At 46.5% G+C, this 21,254-nt stretch overlaps 1 protein-coding gene across 2 annotated transcripts in view; it reads left to right on the forward strand.

Annotated features, from left to right (window-relative positions):
• Positions 1–21,254, forward strand: part of PEX14 (peroxisomal biogenesis factor 14) — a 139,107-nt gene that overhangs the window by 50,580 nt on the left and 67,273 nt on the right. For both annotated transcript variants that reach the window (XM_070404063.1, XM_070404064.1), the window contains exon 3: positions 9,091–9,175. In XM_070404063.1, the coding sequence (XP_070260164.1) occupies positions 9,091–9,175 (85 nt within the window). The remainder of the gene's footprint in view (positions 1–9,090; positions 9,176–21,254) is intronic.

Raw genomic sequence — 21,254 nt, forward strand, 5'->3', positions numbered from 1 at the left:
TTGTCTGATTTATTTCACTTAGCATAATGTCCTCCAGGTCCATCCCTGTTGTAGCAAATAGCAAGATTTCATTATTTTTTTATGGCTGAATATTCTTCCATTGTATATATACCACAATTTCTTTATTCACCCATTGGTGAACACTTAGGTTGTTTCCATATCTTGGCTGTTGTAAATAATGACACATTTGTCATTTTAAATTCTTTTCTTGCTATCTTTATTTATTTTTTTTTAAAATATATTTTATTGATTTTTTACAGAGAGGAAGGGAGAGAGATAGAGAGCTAGAAACATCGATGGGAGAGAAACATCGATCAGCCGCCTCCTGCACATCTCCCACTGGGGATGTGCCCGCAACCCAGGTACATGCCCTTGACCGGAATCGAACCCGGGACCCCCCAGTCCGCAGGCCGACGCTCCATCCACTGAGCCAAACCGGTTTCGGCTATCTTTATTTTTTAAATTTATCTTTATTTTTGAAAGTATTACAGATGTCACTTTTTTCTTGCTATCTTTTAGATTCATACTATTTCTAGGCCATGACTAATTTATTTTTGGTATTCAAATCTACTTTTTAACATTTAGCCTTTCTTCACATTTTTTTTGATAGGATGTCTGATAGGAGTGCCATTTATTGACTCCTCAAAGGCTTTTGGTTTGTGCTGTATGTGGGGTGATAGTAGACAGAATTTCTTGGTCCAGAGCTTATCTTCCTTGGACTCTAGGAGCCCATCTCATTGTCCTGAGAGCACCCGGTGCTAAGCTGCCGTGAAGGGTCCCTGTGGCCATCTATTCAGTGTCTAGCCCCCCAGTGATGACTTCATGCTTGGAGGTTTCACTGTCCACCACATAACCTTTCTTCGTCTCCTTTCTAATCACCTCACATCTCAGTAGTGCGCGCTAGAGTTCACCCATCTCCGTCTGGCCCTGACTTCAAAAGAAGGGGGAACCGAAGCAGCATTTCATCTTCTGAGCATCTGAAGGATTTCGAGTGTAGAAGAAGTAACCTTCAGAACCCTCCTGTGTGGAGAGAAAGGGACTGGAAGTAGGGGCAGAGGTATCTTTAGGAAGGGCCCGGGGACTGCATGCTACGTATTTTTAGTGTTGGAGTCACCAGCCACCGTCACTGAGTGAGCTCACATTCTCCTAGGGAGCATCCTGGACACTGAGTCATTACATTCCTTCGGAGTGATTCAGTTCAGCAGCTTGACACCTTCATTAATTTTATAGCACGAAGCCTGGGTGCTCTCTGCTTCCTGAACAGTGCAGGGAGTCAGGGGAATGTGGAAAATACAAAACCAGGGGAGACTGGAAGAAGAGCAGTCGAGGAGCTCTTCAGAGACACTTAAGAAATTGAACTCCTTTTTTTCATGTCTCCTGGGACCGAGCACCCAACCCTTGCCACATGTGTTTGGCACATAAACCCTTCATTTCTGTTCCTGGCACACTGGCTGAACCTCCGCCTCCAGCCAGCTCATTTGCCTGCTCTGCTGAGGTCACTGCTACCGTGATCCGTGTATAATGGCATTTTCCCCCTCTTTTCAGTATGGAGGCTATTACAGTTTCTTCTCTAAACAGGACTTCAAACAATTTGCTGCCAGTTGGATTTCAAAGCCAAGGAAAAGGCAAATGTCATCCTTTTTCTCTCCCCTCTTTGGGTTCCTGCTTTGTTGGTTGCATCAAGAATCAGAGGGGCTGCTCTCTAAATTCAGGTGGGGATGCATGGGGACAAGGCATTTAAATTTGCTTTTCTTTCTCTCTGAAGGAGAAAATCCGTTTCCTTTTCAACCTTTCCTGAGAAGGAACTTTGATCTTCCCAACCCAGAAGCAAGGGTTTCCTTTCCTCTCCGGCACGTGTGAGCACTGGAGCCCTTCTGTGGCGCGGTGACTGTCGCCCTCCGAATCGGCAGCGCTGCTCTCCAAGCTCCGCTCTGCTACGCAGCTGCCCCAGCTCCCTCTGTGCTGCAGGGTGGCATCCAGAGTCTTCTCCAAAGTCACCCTGACGTCCCTACGTTGTCACTTGATATTAAACAGTACATGTTGGTCAAAATGCTTTTTATTCCCACACACATTTCTGGAAAAACTAGTTTCATAAAATGACCAAACAATGGCATTCTGTCTGACAAGCAGTTCATACAATATTTTTAACTGGAAAATTTAAATGCAGAGTTATTTCACTTGGAAAGGTAGTTTTTGCGCATATGATGTGCTTCTTTTCATGAATGCTTTCACTACATATGTCAATGTGTATTTAGAGAGCCGAGGGTCAGTAATGCTTGCTGTGGAATTCCCTCAATACAGATTTACACAATAGACCTTAAAAATACTACCGTCAGTCATGTCAACTCTTGTGCACTTTAACCAGAGATGTGTTATTTCTTTAATGTGAAAAACAAAAGGACAGAGGAAAGTAAAACAAAGGAAATTGGGGCTCACAGCTTAATTAGTGTAGGGTTGAACCCAGATCAACAATGAGAAGGACACAATGACAAAAACCAGGAAATTCCAAGTTGAAAGAGAGGCTCTTTCCTTTAACTCCGTGAGTGCCAGGGCACTTGCTGGCACGCTCCTACCCAGGCTAGCCAGGCGCAGGAGGCTGCCTCAAGTACAAGTCACTGTCTTTATTTTTGAACTTCCTGGATTTTGTTGATTTTCCCCTCCACTTTTTCCCCTTGATGCAAATAAAACATACCTTTGTGTGTGTGTGTTAATTGTAGATAACCGGGCTAAAAGCACCTCTTGATTTTGTAACCCTCAGAGGAGAAAGAGTAAAAAAAAAAAAATCCTGTCACTGTCATCTGTTCATTTTTAATGAGCAATTTTAAAAAATTGAAAATAAAAGAGGAAAATGAATAGGTGTTGAACCAGCCCTGATATGTAAATGCCAACTAGTAATTACCTAAAACCTCAATTTTCATTCTGTTTCATCTCGCAAAACATTTCATTTTCCCTGAGTGAAAACACTTCATTTGGGCTGTGCGACTTAGCAGGGCGGCCACCCGGGCCTGCGCGGCCGCCGCCTCCGGCTAGGGGGCACTTTGGCTCCGCGCTGGGGCCGCTGGAGCGCCTGTCCACCTCAAGGTTATTCCCCTCTTGCCATTCCAGTGGTTTTGCTCCGAGCGGTCGGTGGCGCCCCTCCCCCACTCCCACTCGTCTGGTTTCGGGGAGCCTCACTCCTCCTTGTCCTTGCGGAGGATCGTATTGAATTTTGGCTGACGGAGCCTTCCTCTGCATATTAACTTTCCCCTCTCACCTGCCTGCTCGCCCCTCGGCTTCCCCGAGTCGCATTTCACACCCTGCGAGCAGCTTTCTGCCAGTCTCCCTTCCTCCCTTCGACATAGATGGCCAACACAATGGCCTCTATTTTCTGTTTATTGCCTCTTCTTTTTCTTCTTCCTTTTCATTTTGGTGTCCGGCAGTAGCTTTCCTCTATTGAAGCTCACACCCATTGGCTCCCTTGCCACACTTACAATGACAATTCCCACATTTCTTCTACACACCCACAGGCTTCCTTCACTCTGGGTTTAGGATCTGACACCTTGGGATGTGTTTGTGGAACATTTTGGAATGTGGCTGTGGACGGCTCTGCTTCCAGGGTGCCTGCCCTCCTCTGCCTGTCCCCTCGCTGGAAAGAGAGCCTGGGGCTGTGAACCGCAGCTCCGAGAGGATTCCGGCTGCAGAAAACCAGAATTATGTCGTCCTAGGACCCTGGCTCCGAGAGTGCTTTGCCTAGAATCTCAAGGAACACGGCCTCTTTAGCGAGATATATAGCTTCATAATTAGCCCGTTGCATTTTTTTCACGAGTGCTAGCATCAGCGTTCTACGACGCGTTTCTCTGATTAACAGCTGCTTTGCAACTATTTCCTTGTGCCACCGATGACCATATTTGTCAAGGAACTCCTGACAGAGTACTGATTTCTTACTAAAATGCAGCATTTCTGTTTGAAGAGGGTTTTCTCATTCTCGGGAGTGCCTGGTGTTGAAAGTCAGTCCTTGCTAAAACTTGAGTTTCTTTGGCTTTTCCCGCTTGTTAACAGGATTCTGGGTATCTGTCTACTTCAGAGTCCGAGTGGGGGAACCTTTCAGCTCTGAGCGGCAGGTGGAGCGCTGCAGTGTTGGAATGGGGTCTCGGCCCGCATAGCGGTCATTTTCTTTTGCCCCGTGGTTGCGATCTCCCTGGGTTAAAAGGGGCTTGGCTTTGGTTGTTAGTGTCATTAATTTTTGAATATTTTTAATATTTGAAAATGGCTAATGAATGCTCACATTTTGGGAGATAGATGTGTATGTAGCACAAGGAGTGCTGGAGTTGGTGGCATTCCAAGTGTCACCAGAGACAGGGCATCAGGTTTGCATGTCAGTGCGAAGTGGGAAGGCTCCCTCAAACCCCAGGTTCATTACTGGGCAAGCTCAGCTCTCCCATCCTCCCGGGCGGAAAATACAGTGTGCATCCCGGAGATGACAGTGTGCAGGGCTCTTGTAGGAGAGCAGAAAGCACATAGGAAGCAGCTCTTCCGCGAGGACTGTCAGGAACCTCGATTCTTCTCACCAGGGATTACTTATCCTACACAATGCATTTAACAGCACATAGTTCATCGTAGATAGCCCCTGAGTATACTGTATTCCATTGATTTATACAGTTACAAATCCTGGTCTCTCAAACACAAATCTCTCTCAGTTGGCCAATCATCTTGGATGCAAAGGTGTTTTCAACCTGAAGTCCTCTTTTTTCCCTGGGGTTGCTCACAGTCATTCCAGCAGAGCCATTGCAAAGGCAAGAATTTACTCCTGTTCTTTGTACCTCAGTTTCACCTCTAGCTTTAAGGCAGTGGTTCTCAACCTTGGCTGCACATTAGAATCACCTGGGAATCTTTTTAAAATCCTGGTTTCTGGGCCTCATCCTCCAGAAATTCTGTTTTTTTGTTACTAATGTTGTGGCCCCACCCCATAACAAACAGAATTTCCGGAGGATGAGGCCCAGAAATCAGGATTTTAAAAAGATTTCCAGGTGATTCTAATGTGCAGCCAAGGTTGAGAACCACTGCTTTAAGGGATAAACAGTGAAAATTATCAAATTCCCCTAAAATCGTGGAGTTGATGGTGGCAGGGTTGTTTTACTTTGCTTTTAGGAAGAGGGGGGCAGAAGACAAGGTCACAGGAATATGGTGGTAAGAAACTCTGCTGCTGTTTTCTCCCGAGTTCACCATCTTTATTTTTATGAAACCAGCCTCGGGTAACGAGGTGCACTCATTAGGAACTCTCACGATGCGCGAGGAGGAGAAAGGAAAGCCAGTGCCATGTTTACTGTGGTCTCAAAAGCAAGTGGCTTCCACAGCGGCATCAGGAACTTTGCGCCAGGCTTTCCCCGGGCTTGCTGCTCTCCCACAACACGCAATCAAGTTCCTGTTGCCGTTTTACGTCTTTGACATGGAGGCGGCAGATTTGGCCTGAATTTATGTAATTTAGTTGGGCACAAGTATAACCCATGAATAGTCAGTCACATTCATCTCCTAATTAGAAAATCAAGTGATAATACAGGACATGCTGCAGGCACCCCATCATTTCATCCAACAAAAGCATGTGTGTGTGTGCTGGGTCTCTGCAGGGGAAAGAGTCTGTTGAATTGCTTCATGAAGTTAATGAAAAGTGTCCAACAACAGGGGAATGCAAGATGCAGACCCAGTGCACCGCCAGTGTATTTAGTGTGTTAACACCTCTGCATTGGGGGGAAAGATTTTGGGGAAATCTAGGTATAAATCGTAGGGCTTATGAAATTCTAGATTGGACAGGCCTTCATCCCCCTATTGTAGTGCTAGTTCCTATGCGGCGGGAGGAGGAGGGTAGAGAGTAGCCAAAGAAATTAGTGGCAGGAGAGAGGCTTTCCTATGTTCACACTTACATGTAGCTGCTTAGCTGGGTCTCCTCCTTATTCAGCACATTATGTGGAGGCTGTTAGTTTGGATGCTTTATATTTTTGCATCTGGTGTAGTGATATCGATGCTGTTAAATATGTGATTTGCCTGTCGCCTGCATTTTCAGATAAAGATCAAGAGGAGCATAAACAAGCCCCAACTATACTTTATGTAGGTGTTTGGCAGTATTATTTTATATGGCATGAAATTAGTGAATGGAAACTTTAAAAGAAATTGTTCATATTTTTGCAAGTTTGAAGTGTGCCGGGACTTTGTCAAATTCCCGTTAAAATAAATACGTCAATTTCATCTCCCTTCCAAATTCATTTATCTTGCTTTTTTAAAAGGTGTTTTCTACTTTACCTGATGTTTAAATTGGATTCGCTCGTTTATGCTGTTCTTTGCTATATCCCCCACGTTTTTCTTAAATGAATTACTAATGACAGAGCACTCCATCATCCCCTCTCTACAGCCACTTTAAGGAAAGCATGGTGATCTAAACCTTTTAACCTATTAAAGATGATTTTTCCCAATTGAATCAGACCCACCACAGGTGTAATAACTAATCATTTAAACTACACCTGCTATTATGTATTTTTAAGCCATTATGCGTGTTGGATAGATGATAATTCATGTTTATTGCATTGTCCGATGGATCCGTTTTGCCTACACCAGGCTGATTAATGTATTTAAAGAAATAAGAGATGCAATTTTTTAAAAAAAATTGATGGAATGCGCCAAGCACTGCATTGAGTGCACCATTAAACCCATCAGAACTTTGCTCTCTGACCAGAAATGCATATACCAAGGACTATATTAAAAAAGCAAGGTGAAACCTGTGCGTTTTAGTGGTGGGATTCTGTTTTCTTTCTCTGTCATGGAAAATTTTGGAAGGATGAGGGGAAGGTGTATGCTTATGGGTAAATGAGCGGAACTGTGCTGTTAGCATCTCCTGCCTAGGACCCCCTTGGTGGGCCACACCGTCTGGCGCCTGGTACACATGCCCCCCCCCCCCCCCCCGAGAGCGGAGACTGCGCCTGGTGTGAGCGCTCTGACTGTCTCGTGCGTCGAGGTGTACTTTTTTCTCCAGGTGAAGAACATTGATTCCCGAGCCATCTGAGCTGTGCACGTTGGCATTGACCCCGTGGGCCGGCCCGTGCCAGTGTGACTAACTGTCCTCTTCCAGGGCACAGGCCTGTCTTCCTGTAGTTTTCTCCTTCCTCCCCACTTCTCCCCTTTCCTGTTCTTTTGCCTCCCCTTCTACTCGGGCTCCTCTGCTTCCTCTTGTCCGAATGCCCCTGCCTTCTTCTCCCCTCCCTTCCCCTACTCCTCCCCTTTCCTTTGCTTTTTTCCCTCTTCTTTCTTTCCCCTCTCCCATCTCTTTATTAAAATGCACCCATTTGGGGGATGTTTGTCCAATTCTTGATTTTGGTGCAACCTGAGATGATGTGATCGAAGGCTGGGAGGGGGTGAGTATGTAGTTTTGGGGTTCTAGACTCTTCAGCATCCGTTTTCTGTAGTTTAGAACTGGTTGGTGATCACTGCAGTTCATGATGGGAGCTAATATGTTTGCAAATTATAACCCAGTCTCAAGGAACACTAGGTTTCCTATCATTTATAGGCCCAAAACTTAAGAACTGGGATCTCTGCGTTCATCCTTTAGGGAGAATGTGTTAGGGAAATATATAAGGAATTGCCCTGGCTTTTTTTTTTCTTTTTTAAAAAAACGTACTTTTTATTGATTTTTTACAGAGAGGAGGGGAGAGGGATAGAGAGTTAGAAACATTGATCAGCTCGCAACCAAGGTACATGCCCTTGACCGGAATCAAACCTGGGACTCTGGGACCCTTAGAGTCCGCAGGCCAACGCTCTATCCTCTAAGCCAAACTGGTTAGGGCTTGTTTTTCTTTTTATTTATCCACATATTTTGTCATCAAAGAAGTCTGTCTGGTCTTAAAATTTAAATTCATATAAAATATAAAAAGAATATTTGTAATTTATGTTCCACTTGTAGTCACAGTACTTTCTGTTTGAATCTCTGTATATGTATTACTCTTAGTCTGAAGGATCTTAGAAAACTTCCTTATATTTGGCCCCTTAGACATTTTTTCTCTCAACAGCTTATGAGTGAACTGCAGGCCTGTTGACTTTACCTGTAACATGAGACTATATTATTCTTTGGTTTTGATGAGATGAATCACGGCAGTCATTTAAAACAGCCCCCTTCCTACCGGGGGCAGGTTCCCATTGCGCTGGTGTCTGGGATGAGAGCAGGCAGGCTGTGTGCAGTCACACTGTGTGCTGAGTGACGTGAAGGTGAATACCTTCAGCGCTTCTTCCGTCCTCTTCGTGGCTCCTTCACAGACATGAAGATTTCTTAACTGTCTTGCCAAGGTAGATAGACAATCTGTCAGTCTGTCAGCTTTTAGCCATAATTACTAAAGTCTTTTCCGAATCGAGCACCATTACAGGAGGGGGACCAGGGTGAAAGGCAGTGCATGTTGCCTCATAGGTGATCGGCCCAGCGGATGTTCCGCACTTTGCCGGGCTCTGCAGAGGCAGCGCAGTCTCTTCCTTCAGGTTCTTGCAGTGCGTTTGAGAGGCAGCCTGGACATTAGAAGACAGTGCAGTTATGTCTTTGGTACAGTGCACATGACACGCATTGAGGAAATTGAGAGAGTAGGGAGACCAGAGATGGCTGGCTGACCTAGGGAGGGCTTTAAGGAGTTAGCACAGGCCGTAAAAGGGCCGTGCTGGGGTGTGTGTGTGAGAGAGAAATGTTCAGACAAGTAGAGGCGGGAAAGGGAAGGCCTTCTAGAAACAGGGTATAACATGGGCACACGTGTTGTGACGTAGGTGAGCCTGGGAGGAGAGAGCTGCCTGCCGAGGAGGATGAAGAGTCAGCTTGAACAGGGAGAACAGGAAGAGATTGTGGCAGGTCTTAAACGCTAGGCTGAGGGGATTAGATTTGATAGAATCAGATACAGGAAACCAGTGAAGGCAGGGAACTGACATACGTTTGGTTCAGATAGATTTTAAATATGAGAAATAACTGCTTATAAATGTGACCCCAATGGTGTGTTATTTCTATGGACATGGAATAAACTTATAGGATTTTTAATCTTGAAATTCAGACTATTGACGTTTACTTTTCTTCTCTGTTGTATTCCCTCCCACCAGATTGCAACAGCAGTGAAGTTTCTACAGAACTCCCGTGTCCGCCAGAGCCCCCTTGCGACCAGGAGAGCATTCCTTAAGAAAAAAGGTACCGGTTCCTCGTGGCCATGCACCGTGGCCTGCAGAAAGGGGCAGGACGGGGCAGATGGACGCAGTGCTGATGAAGGGATCTCCTATAATTGTCCCACTAAAGTAGGGGTGGGTGCGAGGGGTGCCCCCTAAGGGGGAATGCTGGCTTTTTCCTAACGGAGGAGCAGAGATGATCTAATTTGGATCATTGAGCTCCAAATATAAGGCCAACTACTTAGCCCAGAACAGCCTGGCATAGCTGCATTCAGCAGCAGAGAGGCCCCTTGGATAAGACTCCTGCTTTCTGCTCCGATCTTCTGATAATGGCCCTGGCTGGAAGGCGGCTGGCCTCAGATTAGCTCCTGTAATAAAGAATGAGGAAGAAAAAAATGAAGGAAAAGGGAAATGAGATGAATAAACAAGGTCAGGTTAAGGTCAAGCTTGGGGTCCGTCTGATTTACGGATTGAAGTGGTGAATTACTGGTTTGGTGGTATTTCTGTAGGCATGGAGTAAGTGGGTCTTGACCAATTCAGTATTGTCTGAAGCAGACAGACTCTATTCTGGCTCTGTTAAAATTCAGGATAGTTTTCTTTTTGTTAAACAACAACAACAAAAAACAACTACACCAAAAGCCCTCAAAACAAAGAAACCCAATTTTTCATTTTTTTTTTTTCTAGAAAGCTCTTATAACCATGAGGGAGGAAAGAGACCCCCCCAGGCGCGCGCCCCCCCCCCCCCCCCCCCCCCCCCCCCACACACACACCAGACTCTCTTTACTTGAAGAGCTGGAATGCCAGCCTCAAAATTCTGGGTTTTGAGCTTTAAGTCATTTGTGGCTGGAAAAGCAGGTGGAGTGGTTTGGTGGTATTTCCTAGGTCTGCTCCATGGTATCCCGCTGAGGTGACCCTGCAGGACGGAGTTCCAGGGCTGGGCTCGCAGGCCAGGGCGAATACGCCCGAGCATTTCATTCACAGGCAGCGAGCTGTTGAGAGGTTGCCTCAAGACCGTCCCTGGGACCGAGCTGCAGAGGGGCGCTGTGCGCTCGCTGGCGGCATCCTGCTCGCCCCCATCAGCAGGAGATTATTAAAATTTGGAGTGCGTTGGCTGGCCTCTCCACTCCACAACCATCATGCCATAAAAGAGTTTTTCCTTGAAATATGTGTACCTATGGGGAGTAATTAATCATAAAAGCTTGGGGATTTCAGCTCTCTCATCAAAGCATCGAAGCTGGGGAAAGCTGAGCCTAAAAGCTGTGTTGATTACCCGGGGTAACCTGAGACAAAATCTATGGTTGCCGAGAGATCCTTCGCCCCAGTATATTGTGCAATATTATAACTGCCTGATCTTCTCTTCCACTGACAATGACCAGTTATTCCTCATTTTCTCTCAAACGCATCTGGGTTAGAATTTCATTTGCAGAGGGTATTTAGAGCAATTTAGAGACAAATGTCTCTGGTGTTTGCCCGGCACTTCCCCACCGCAGGCTTTGCTGAGCAGTTTTAGTATCAGGAGCTCCATCTAATCTGTTTAATTTTAATAAATCCCTGACTGGGAGAGGGAGAGAAAAAAAAGAGAGAGAGAGAGAGAGAAACTCCGGACCAAATAATACTTCTTTTGAGTTAGTTGGCTAATAATCGCTGTAGAGAGGAAACCATTTTGTATAATTGTTATTTGTTGCTCCTTTTTAAAAGAAAACACAACTGGTAGATTAATTCATCTAAGAGTGTTTACTCTGTGCCACGCCCTACGTTAGTCGGAGCCGAGGAAATCCCTGCCCTCTCAGAACTTCAGTTCTACTGAGGAAGGCAGACCAGTGAGTGAAAGAACGACATGTGTGGTATATGGTATGGCAAGTGCCCTGGCTCGGTCGTGGGTTGTGTACAGATCGTGGTGTTGGTATGGGTGTGGGTCACAATTTTACACCGACGGTTAGAGCAGGTCCTGCTCGGAGGTGGTAGCTGAGCGCAGACCTGAAGGAGATGAGTATTCGCTGGCAGTGGGCTTCACCCCTTCCTGACCCCTCGTGTGGGTTAGCGCGTTTAGAATTTTCGGCAGCAGAAACCTTGAGAGGCACCCTTCCCTTCTTCCCCAGGCGTTTACTGTATTTAAACTTGGAGTAGCTGGACTTAATCCCACATTTCCATTCTCTTTGAAAAGATATTTGATAATTATCTTTGATAATTATCAGTAATTACCCATTTCTGAGCTGAGTCACAATAGGCAAAGTTCTGGCAGGACCTTTTCTGGACAGAGAATTCTAAGGTTTGATCGGCGTCTGGGGGAGAAGAACCCATCGTGGATTTAAACTTCACTTTTAAAATTTCCTGTTGTTCCCAGGGTCAGGGGCTGATTAGTGTATCTTGGCACCATCCTGAGAATAGGATGAGGGAGGAGGGGTTTTTGCAAAGGAGCAAGCATGTGCCTGTCCCTAACAGAAGTTGGGAAGGAAGGAGACTCGGTCTTTGGGGCTGGGGAGGCTGTCTTAGGGGGTGGGGGGACCAAGGTTCTGGTACCCTGACCACTGGTGTCTCCCCGAAGGGCTCACTGCAGTGGTGGGTTGGGAGTGCTGGCGTGAGGCGAGCGCACAGCTACTGTCGTCTTGGCTTTTCCTAGCAAATGTCACTTCGGGGAATTGCAGTGGAGCTCTGCCTTGAATTATAATCTTGACTTTCTTTTTTTTAATAAACATCTCTTTCCTGAAAAGGCAAATCCAATTTTGTTTTCTTTTAATATTATTTAATATTTAATATAGAAATTGAGATCCCTGTAGTGCATGTCAGTTCGGTGGAAAATGAGGGTAACTTGAGGCGCATCAGCTGAGTTTGTTTTATTGTGAAACTGCAGCGGGAGCAGGGGCTGCTCCTGCCCCCCGTTACTGACAGGAGACGGATGCTCTGATTTCTGGGACTGGAAGGCGGGGGGAGGGGTCGTGGAGAGTGGCATAGGGATGGAAGAACGTGGTTTGCAAAGGTCTTTTGTGTTTGTGTTTTTTTATTTTTGTTTTTTGGAGATCTCTTTCGGATGCTTTAAAGTCTGAATATGGAGTCATTAATGAGAAACATGAAGTTATTAGAGTCATTTATCATTTTCTTTGAAGTTTGTACTGCCATTTTGTGTAATTTACAACATTTCTTTTATCGGGAGTTTTTTGGATGAAAGAGAAAAGCAGCTGTTCACCTTCACAGCGTTAGAAGAAATGTTTCCCCTCAACCACTCGATTCTGCAGATGACACATCAACTGCAGAGCCAGCCCACGTGCAGGGCAGTGACTGCGCGTGGGGTTTAAGCCCGCACAGAACCGGCCTCTACATGGAAGCACTTCTTGCCAGACAGGCATCATTGCCAGGCTCTCAGCAGGCTGCGGTCCAGCTTACAAGCAGCAATCGAATCAGTCCAGAAAGTTAGAGGCTTGGTCATTGTTGTCAATAGGCTTATGTTGATCTGACACCCTATCCAACCACAAAATGTAGGAGGCAGCCTGCCTCCAAACGTGTGTGGCAGGCTGAGCGTAAGGTGGGGAAGTACTGCCCGTTCGAGGGGGACGAACGGGGGCTGAGGCGCTAGGTGAGGTGGAGGCACGGGGAGTTGTCTGTCTGCTCACTGCGCTTTCACTATCACCCTGCGTAGTGCGGCCTGCTTATTGTGCCCTCTCCAGTGGATATACCTTCTCCCTCATCTGAGAAACAGTCTGGGGTGGGAGGAAAACTAAGCAAATAAATCTCACCGCTGTGCTTCCTCATTCTGAACGGTGAGACAAGACCTTCTCTTTCTTCTGTTCCTGGAAGCGGACCCCCCAGTGGAAAACTGCCTCCTTGCAGGAAGTGAACGTGAGGAAGAATCCGGAGGGTCTCAGCCTTGGGAGTGGGGCAGAGGGGAAGGCTTCTCTCACTGGACTATTTTAAAGAGATGTAAATTCTTACACAGATTTCAACTTGGCTCTCTTTTATTACTTTTCTTTTTTATCATTTACTCCATTTCAAGAGGTAGTTTGCATGTCCTTGAATGGAATCTTGTTACCATGAAAGCTTTTTTAGCATTGATTTCATAACAGTCTTAATTTAATAGTGCCATCATTACTGAGAAGCTCTGGGAGTGGGCCCCGGCTTTCCAGGTCACTGACCTTTTAATTACAAACCTTGTTCTGATGGCCAGGTTATCGACTGGACAGCTCCCAGCTTGTGCCCCCAGGATGAAAACGAAAATAACTGCGTTTCCTCCCCCATCTCCAGGAAAAAAAAGTAACCTCATGTGTCTCTAAAATTAATTTTCTCCTTCAGCAATTAATTCTTTAATGTGTCTTAGAGAAGCCAGAAGTCTTGTTATAACGCTGTTTTTTCTAGAGCGTGGGTCCAGCAGATAGCTTGGAGGGGCCGGGGAAGAGGACGGAGATCATGCCAGCTACCGCCCGCGCTTGATCGCGGCCCATTTCCTTGTCCTTGGAAAACTCCTGCGGCTGAGCTGGAAGGAATAGCACTGGCCCTGTGAGGGGCGGCCTGGCCCTTCTGACTCTTTGTTGATGAGATGTGGGATGCAGCATCAAGACTTAAATTCATTCCCGTACTGCTGGAGCCACCTTAAAAAGATGTTCTCGTTCTGAGAAAGACAAGGGTTGGATGATTTTTCTTGGCATGTGTTACTTCTCTGCTTGTCTCAGATGACTACACGAGGAGTTCTACTCAGCCTTGAACTTGAACTGAATAGGTTCTCCCTCTCTCACCATGAAGAGGGAGAAAACACGGAGAGGGCAGTGGCCCATAAGTAGGACAACCATTGGTTCTGGTTTGCCCAGTACTGTCCCGGCTTTAGCACCGGAATTCTTAAGTCCCGGGCAGCTCCTCAGTCCTGGGCAAACAGGTCACCCCAGCAGTACAGCCTTACTCAGGAGCGAGAGCTACCAGAGACAAAGTGGGTTTGTGTTTACAAGCTGGAGAGAGAAGTTCGGCAGTCAATCCCTGAGAACCCAGCTGCGGCTGCGTGACATCTTCCTCACACACTGCCTGCTGCCACTCCCCCGGCCCTGCCCTGGTTTGGGTCCAGTGCAGAGAGCCTCTGGGGGTGGGAGGCTGTGCCCTGCAGGTGTGAGGGGAGCCGCTGGTGCCAAGCAGACAGGGCTGTGTGTGGCAGCCACGTGCTTGTTCCTGAGGATGATTGAGCATCTCCATCCATCTGTTGTAAACGGACCATCTTCCTTCCCTGCCAGTCTTGCATCTGCATATCTGTCACCTGCTGTTCTGGACCAGCCCATTCATCACACTGACTGGTGTTCCCCCCATCAATTTTCCTGCTTCCCTTGTTATCCAAACTTGTCTTGAGCTCCACAGATTTTCCTAGGCATCCGGGGTGAGCTATAGCAGCTAGACCAGCTGAATGCCGTGGAAATAGGGTTTCCATGGCTTCCCCATTCAGAGGGGAGCTGATAACACTTGCTCCCCAAAGTAGGCTGAGTCAAGTAGGTACCTACACTTCACCCTATGATTGTGGGGTGGGGGGGGCAGTGGACAGCTTGGTGGGGTGGGCGGGAATAACAAAGCTCTCTGGATTTACCCAACTGCTATGAGATTTTCCCCTGAAAATGAAAAATGATTCTTCTTTTCTTAAACTTGTGTACCTGAAACAATATTACATTGTGCAATAGTCCCCCCTTAATCTGCGGTGGATAAGTTTCGAGATCCCAGTGGATGCCTGAAACCGTGGATAGTACAGAACCCTGTATACACTATATTTTTTCCTATCAGACACACCTTTTCACTTAAATGAGGCACTTTATGGCTTCTCTTTGGCATATCCGAGTTGCCAGAATCACGATTCTTGTGCTTTTACTATGAGGTAAAAGAAGGGTTTCTGGAACACAAGCACTGCATCCCGTGACAGCCAAGCTGATAACTGCGGGGGCTACTAAGTGACGAACGGGCGAGCGCGAGCAGCATGGAGAGGGTGGACAGAAGGATGATTCACGTCCCTGGAGGGATGGAGTGGGAGGGTTCGAGATTTCATCTTTCTCCTCAGAAGGGTGTGTAATTTAAAGCTTATGAATGTTTACTTCTGGAATTTTCTATTTACTGTTTTTGGACTGTGGTTGACTGTGGTTAATTGAAACTGTGGATTTGGGGGGACTACTGTATTAAAGGTTTTCTTTCATCTTTTTGAAAATGTAAGATATGTACAAGGCTTAAAAAATTCAAAACCGTAAAGAAGGATATACAGTGAAAAAGAACTTCCTCCTATCTCTTGGTCCCGTCTCCCCTCCTGCTCTTTTTCCCAGAGGATGCTATTACCAGTTTCTTATGCATCGTTCCAAAGGTAATGTGTCCATAGAAAAGTATGCCAACATCTATTACTCCCCCCACAGAAACAAACACCTTTTAAATACAGTGGTAGCAGGTTTACACTTTACACTTGACGTTGTCTTGGCAGCCATTCCATACCAATACACGGGCTTGCTTCATTCTTCTCAGTGGCTGCATAGTATTCCATTATACGTGTCTCAGTTTCTTTTAACCAGTCCCAAGTTGGTGAACATAGAGGTTGATTCTTATGTTTTGTTGTTTCAAACAACGCTGCAGTGAATATATCGTTGTGTAGACAGTGTTTGACACGTGTTAGTTTGGCACTCTGCTAAAATAAAAGCATTTTGTATATGGTGAGTAGATAGGGCATATTCTTTTTAAAAATATATATTTTATTGATTTTTTACAGAGAAGAAGGAGAGGGATAGAAGTTAGAAACATCGATGAGAGAGAAACATCAATTCAGCTGCCTCCTGCACACTCCCTACTGGGGATGTGCTCGCAACCAAGGTACATGCCCTTGACTGGGATCGAACCTGGGATCCTTCAGTCCGCAGGCCGACACTCTATCTACTGAGCCAAACCGGTTAGGGCTAGGGTATATTCTTCTTGCTTAAAATTTCATGAGATTGTGTTCCCCCAAAGAGAATATAAAACTATTTTCTAGGTAGAAAAAAGTTAATGAGAAAAAAAAGACAGCACAGGACTTCTTATGAACATAGCACAGATTTGGACTTTGAGAGGACATTGTGGTCATCGGTTACATGAAAAATGCTTTCGTTCTAAAAGAACCCTTTTAGCCTGTTTCTGAAAGGATATGGGCTCATAAATTTAAGTTTTGATTCCAAATAAACATTTAAATAAATGGAAAGCTTCAGAAACTTGAAGGTTATCTTTTTTCAGATGAAGTATACAGCTTAGTTTTCTTTGTCATTGTTGGACATTTTATGGGTCCGAGGGCATTGGTTAGGTAGTCAGCCTTTATTTAGTGCCTCTTGTGTGCAGAGTATTATTGCATTAGGCACTCCACGAAAGGAAAGCCAACTCTCCATCTTGTACAACAGGCTCATCAGGAGGTTGTGGGAATGATGCTGAGTGCTTATCAGCTAGGCCTGTGTGTATCCATGAGATACAGCAGTGCCTCAGCTAGAAGTCAGCAAAGCCAGACGGGGGAGAGGCCAGAGTATAAAGCTCACTAGACTGTGAGCTCCTCCAGGGCAGTGACCACATCTCACTCTTTCCAGCATCCTCAGCGTGCAGCTTGGCCAGCCTCAGCCAGAGACTAATGAATGAGCGAGTGAGTGAAGGCACGGCTGCAGTCAGAAGACACGGGAACAGTTTCAAAGGGGCTCGGTTATTCCTAAGTCTGTGATTTAGGTGTTTGTTCAACTCTAGTGTCATGTAAAGTAGCTTCAGGATTGCTAACTTAGGTGCCATTACCAACTAGAGTACAGTGTTTATATGCAGTTCTTTTTGTCTTCAGTCTTTTTATTTTAAAATATTTTTATTGACTTCAGAGAGGAAGGGAGAGGGAGAGAGAGATAGACACAGCAATGATGAGAGAGAATCATAGATCGGCTGCCTCCTGCACGCTGCACACTAGGGATTGATCCCGCAACACGGACATGTGCCCTGACCTAGAATCGAACTGTGACCTTCTGGTTCATAGGTTGAAGCTCAACCACTGAGCCAGGCCGGCCAGGCTTGTCTTCAGTCTTATAGTATCCAGTAAAAACACTCTTTTCCAGGTTGCTCAGGTTCAACACAGCTCACTTTTGACCTAGACACTGAGGGAGGCAGTGGGCGTAGATGGTCAGAGAAGAGTGGGAGGGTATTGTGAGTAAGGGAGGCTTATGCACAGGCATGTGTGCAATTAGCTGGGTTGGACCAGGGGTTCTGCACAAAGGCAGGGAATTGAGTTTGGTGAGATGGGCAGTGAAGGAGGAGCCAGTGTTAGGACTCAATATTATAAATAATTAGAGACCCAGTGCATGAATTCGTGCATGGGTGGAGTCTGGCTGGCCGCGCCCCAATTGGGGCGAATCGGAGCCAGGCCTGTTGGGAGGGGGAGATGATGGGAGGTTGGCTGGCTGCGGGGAGGGGCCCCGGGCGATTGGCTGGTGGTCCCCGCCCCCCGATTGTGGTTGGGGGGCTGATTGGGGGTCAGCAGTTGGAGAGGGGTCATGGGAGGTTGGCCGGCCAGCCCCATCCCCAATTGGTGTGTGTGGGGGTGATCAAGGGCGGAGCTGGCTGGAGGAGGGGCCTCGGGCTAATGGGGGTGGTGGGAGCTGATTGGGGGTGGGGCCGGCTGTGGGGAGGGGCTATGGGTAGTGGGCTGGCTGGCCCTTCCCCCAAGTGGGGCAGGGAGGGGCTGATCAGGGGCCAGTGGCCTGAGGGAGGGGCCATGGGTGGTTGGCCGCTGGCTCTGCCCCTGACCAGAGTGGGGGGGCCATTCTGGGATGGAGCTGGCTGGGGGGAGGGGCCGCGGGTCGATTGGCGTGGTGGGGGCCCATCAGGAGCAGAGCTGGCCGTGGGGGGGGGCCGCAGATGGTTAGCCGGCAGGCCCTGCCTCTGATTGGGGTGGGGGGGGGCGATCTGGGGTGGGGCTGGGCGGGGGGAGGGGCTGCAGGAGGTTGGCTGACTGGCCCCAGCCCTTATTGGGGTGGAGGGGGGGGGGCCGATCAGGGCAGTCAGTCCCCCCCCCCCCCCCCAATCAGGCCGGTTCACTGGCCACAGTGGGCATCATAGCGACCAGTTGTTCCAGTTGTTACAACGTTCCAGTCGCTGGCTTTCTATATATATATAGGTAGTCCACAGGGCTTTTTGAACCAATTGATACTGTGAAAACTCTACCTGAGGAAGTTTACTCTGGGCTCTGGATTTAAACTGAATTGGCTTGGCAGTAATAAGACTCACTATAATGAAGGTCTTGCTGAGTCCCTTGTCAGGTGTGGAGGATCTGGACTGGGAAGGTGGCAGGAGAAAAGGTAAAAGAAAGATAGAATATTTATGTAGAGACTTTTATGGCTTATAAAACACATATATTAAAGTCTTCTTCACTATAAACTTTGTAGTAGGCATGTTACTAAATACGTGTTGGATGAGTACATGATTTAATGAAGCTCCCATTTTACAGATGAGGAAACTGAGGCTCAGAAAGGTTAAGTAGTGCAAATAAATGGCAGAATCAGAACTAGGACCCAGCGTTCTGAGCTGTGTCACAGACTTTCTGGAAAGGAAGGGCAGAACTGCAGACTGTAGAAGAAACTACGCGTGCTTGTAGTGGGTTGGATGTGGAGGAGAGGGAGGCAGGACTGAAGGCGGCCCTCAGGGTTGTGCCAGTGTGTTAGGCAGCTCTGTTGGGGTATAATTCACAGACAGTGAACTATACGTATTTAATTTGTACAGTTACAACATTTTTGTGAATTTTTAAAAACTTCCAGTGAAACCATCACTGTAAGACAATGAACTCATTGATCACCCACAAATGTTTCCTCGTGCCCTTTGTAATTCCTTCCTCCTGCCTCCCCCAGCACACCCTGGATCCCAGGCGGGCCCTGATCTGCTTTCTTTCACTATAGGTTAGTTTGTATTTTCTAGAATTTTATATAAAGGGAATTAATTACACAGTATGTTCCTTTTTTTTCTGGCTTTTTTCATTCAGCATAATTATTTTGAGATTCATCCACATTGTTACATATATTATTTTTATTGCTGCTAGTATTCCATTATATGGACACAATACAATTATTTACCCATTCACCTGCGAGAGTTATTTGAGTTCTTTCCAGTTTTTAGCTATTAAAAATAAAGCTCGCCCAGCTGCGGTGGCTCAGTAGTTGAGGGTCAACCTATGAACCAGGAGGTCACGGCTCAATTCCCGGTCAGGGCATATGCCCGGCTTGTGGGCTTGATCCCCGATCGTGCAGGAGGCAGCCAACCAATGATGTTTCTATTTCTCTCTCCCTCTCCCTTCCACTCTGAAATCAATAAAAATATATTTAAAAAAAAAGAAAATAAAGTTGCTAGCCCAGCTGGCATAACTCAGTGGTTGAGCATCTACCAATGAACCAGGAAGCCACTGGTTCGATTCCTGGTCAGGGCATATGCCAGGGCTGCAGGCTCGATCTTTAGTAGGGGGCATGCAGGAGGCAGCTGATCAGTGATCATTGATGTTTCTTCTCTTTCTCCCTCTCTTTTCCTCTCTGAAATCAATAAAAATATATTTTAAAAAATAAAGCTGCTATGAATATTTGTGAATAAATCTTTGTAGGGACATATAATTCCCTTTCCCCTGAGGGGTGGAATGTCTGGGTCCTATGGTATCTGTATGTTTAACTCTAAGAAGCTTCCAAACTGCGTTTGAAAGCAGATGCACCATTTCATGTTCTTCCCAGTGGCGGTGCGTGTGTGTCCCGGGGTTGTGAGCTGGGAGCAGAGGCAGGTGCAGCTGTCGTATTTGCAGTTTGTTTCTAGTAGTGAAACCGCATGGCTTTGGAAGCATTCTTAAGAGTGACTGAACAATTGACATGTTTGGAATACTTCCGGTAGACTGCCTGGGTCCAAGTCCCAACCTCCTTTCCACGTGTGTGGCTCTTTCTCGATAAAATACTTAACCTCACAATGCCATAGTTTCTTTAACTGTAAAATGGGCTCAATGATAGTATTTGCTGCAAAAGGTTCTTGTAAGAATTAAATAAAAATGACGTGACAAGTGCTTAGCAGAGTGTCTGGCACTAAAAAGAGAGCTTCATTGACAGTGACAACGATCATAGTATATTTCCTCTTTGAAGGTTATTCTTAATGTGCTCTACTGAGTTTGCTGTAATGTTATGTTAAAGAGATAAACTTGTTGATAAAAAATTCATGCAATCGGAATCTCTACGAATTTTGAGCAGAGAGGAATTTAATACAGGCAGTTAGAAGCTTGCTCACTATTTACAGGGCCAGAGGAGTGGACTCAAGGTCAGGCCTCCAAGAATGACTTCCAGAGCATTGAAGGGTGACTTCCAGGGGAGCTGATCCCTCTTTCCCCCACTCAGGAAATTGGGGGATCAGAAGGCTACCACTGGAGCTTTTTTAAAAAATATATATTTTTATTGATTTCAGAGAGGAAGGGAGAGGGAGGGAGAGAGAAACATCAATGATGAGAGAAAATCATTGATTGGCTGCCTCCTGCATGCCCCACACTAGGGATCAAGCCCGCAACCTGGGCATGTGCTCTGACTGGAAATCAAACCGTGACCTCCTGGTTCATAGGTCAACACTCAACCACAGCCACACTGGCCGGCCACCACTGGAACTTTTGAGTTCAAGAGCACACCCTGGTAGGTAGCTATGACTCAGGGGTCAGGACCACTGTGTTGTGTTCTGACATCCGTAAAAACAGTGACAGGACATAGGAATATGAACTTGGCTTCTACCTCTGTAAGCAGCTGGAGCCTAGAGAATGGACACCGCAGTGGGGAACCTCGGTGTTTCCCTCCAGCTCACCAGTCAACTGATGTTTGCAGCAATCAGCGGCTCTAGTTCTTCTGCCTCCTTCCACTCTCCAGCTCACTGGTGAGTGCACCCAATTCCCCCCCGCAGAACTCTCACTGCCAGGGAGTCTGGGAAGTGTAGCTTTTGGCGTTCCAGCCTCTCTGATACCAGAAGGCACACTAGAAAGAGGTGGGGGTGGATGCTGAGTGCTGGCAGAGGAACCGTAGGAGGAAAAAGATTCACAAATTTGCCCCCAAACAGTACGGGCCCATTTATACAACAAGCTTTTACCAAAGGCTTAACTTAGGATTTTTCAAGCCATTTAGATA

This window comes from Myotis yumanensis, unplaced genomic scaffold (genome assembly GCF_028538775.1).
Source record: "Myotis yumanensis isolate MYYU_CA2020_CCGP unplaced genomic scaffold, mMyoYum1.0.hap1 SCAF_2, whole genome shotgun sequence".
Taxonomy (NCBI): domain Eukaryota; kingdom Metazoa; phylum Chordata; class Mammalia; order Chiroptera; family Vespertilionidae; genus Myotis; species Myotis yumanensis.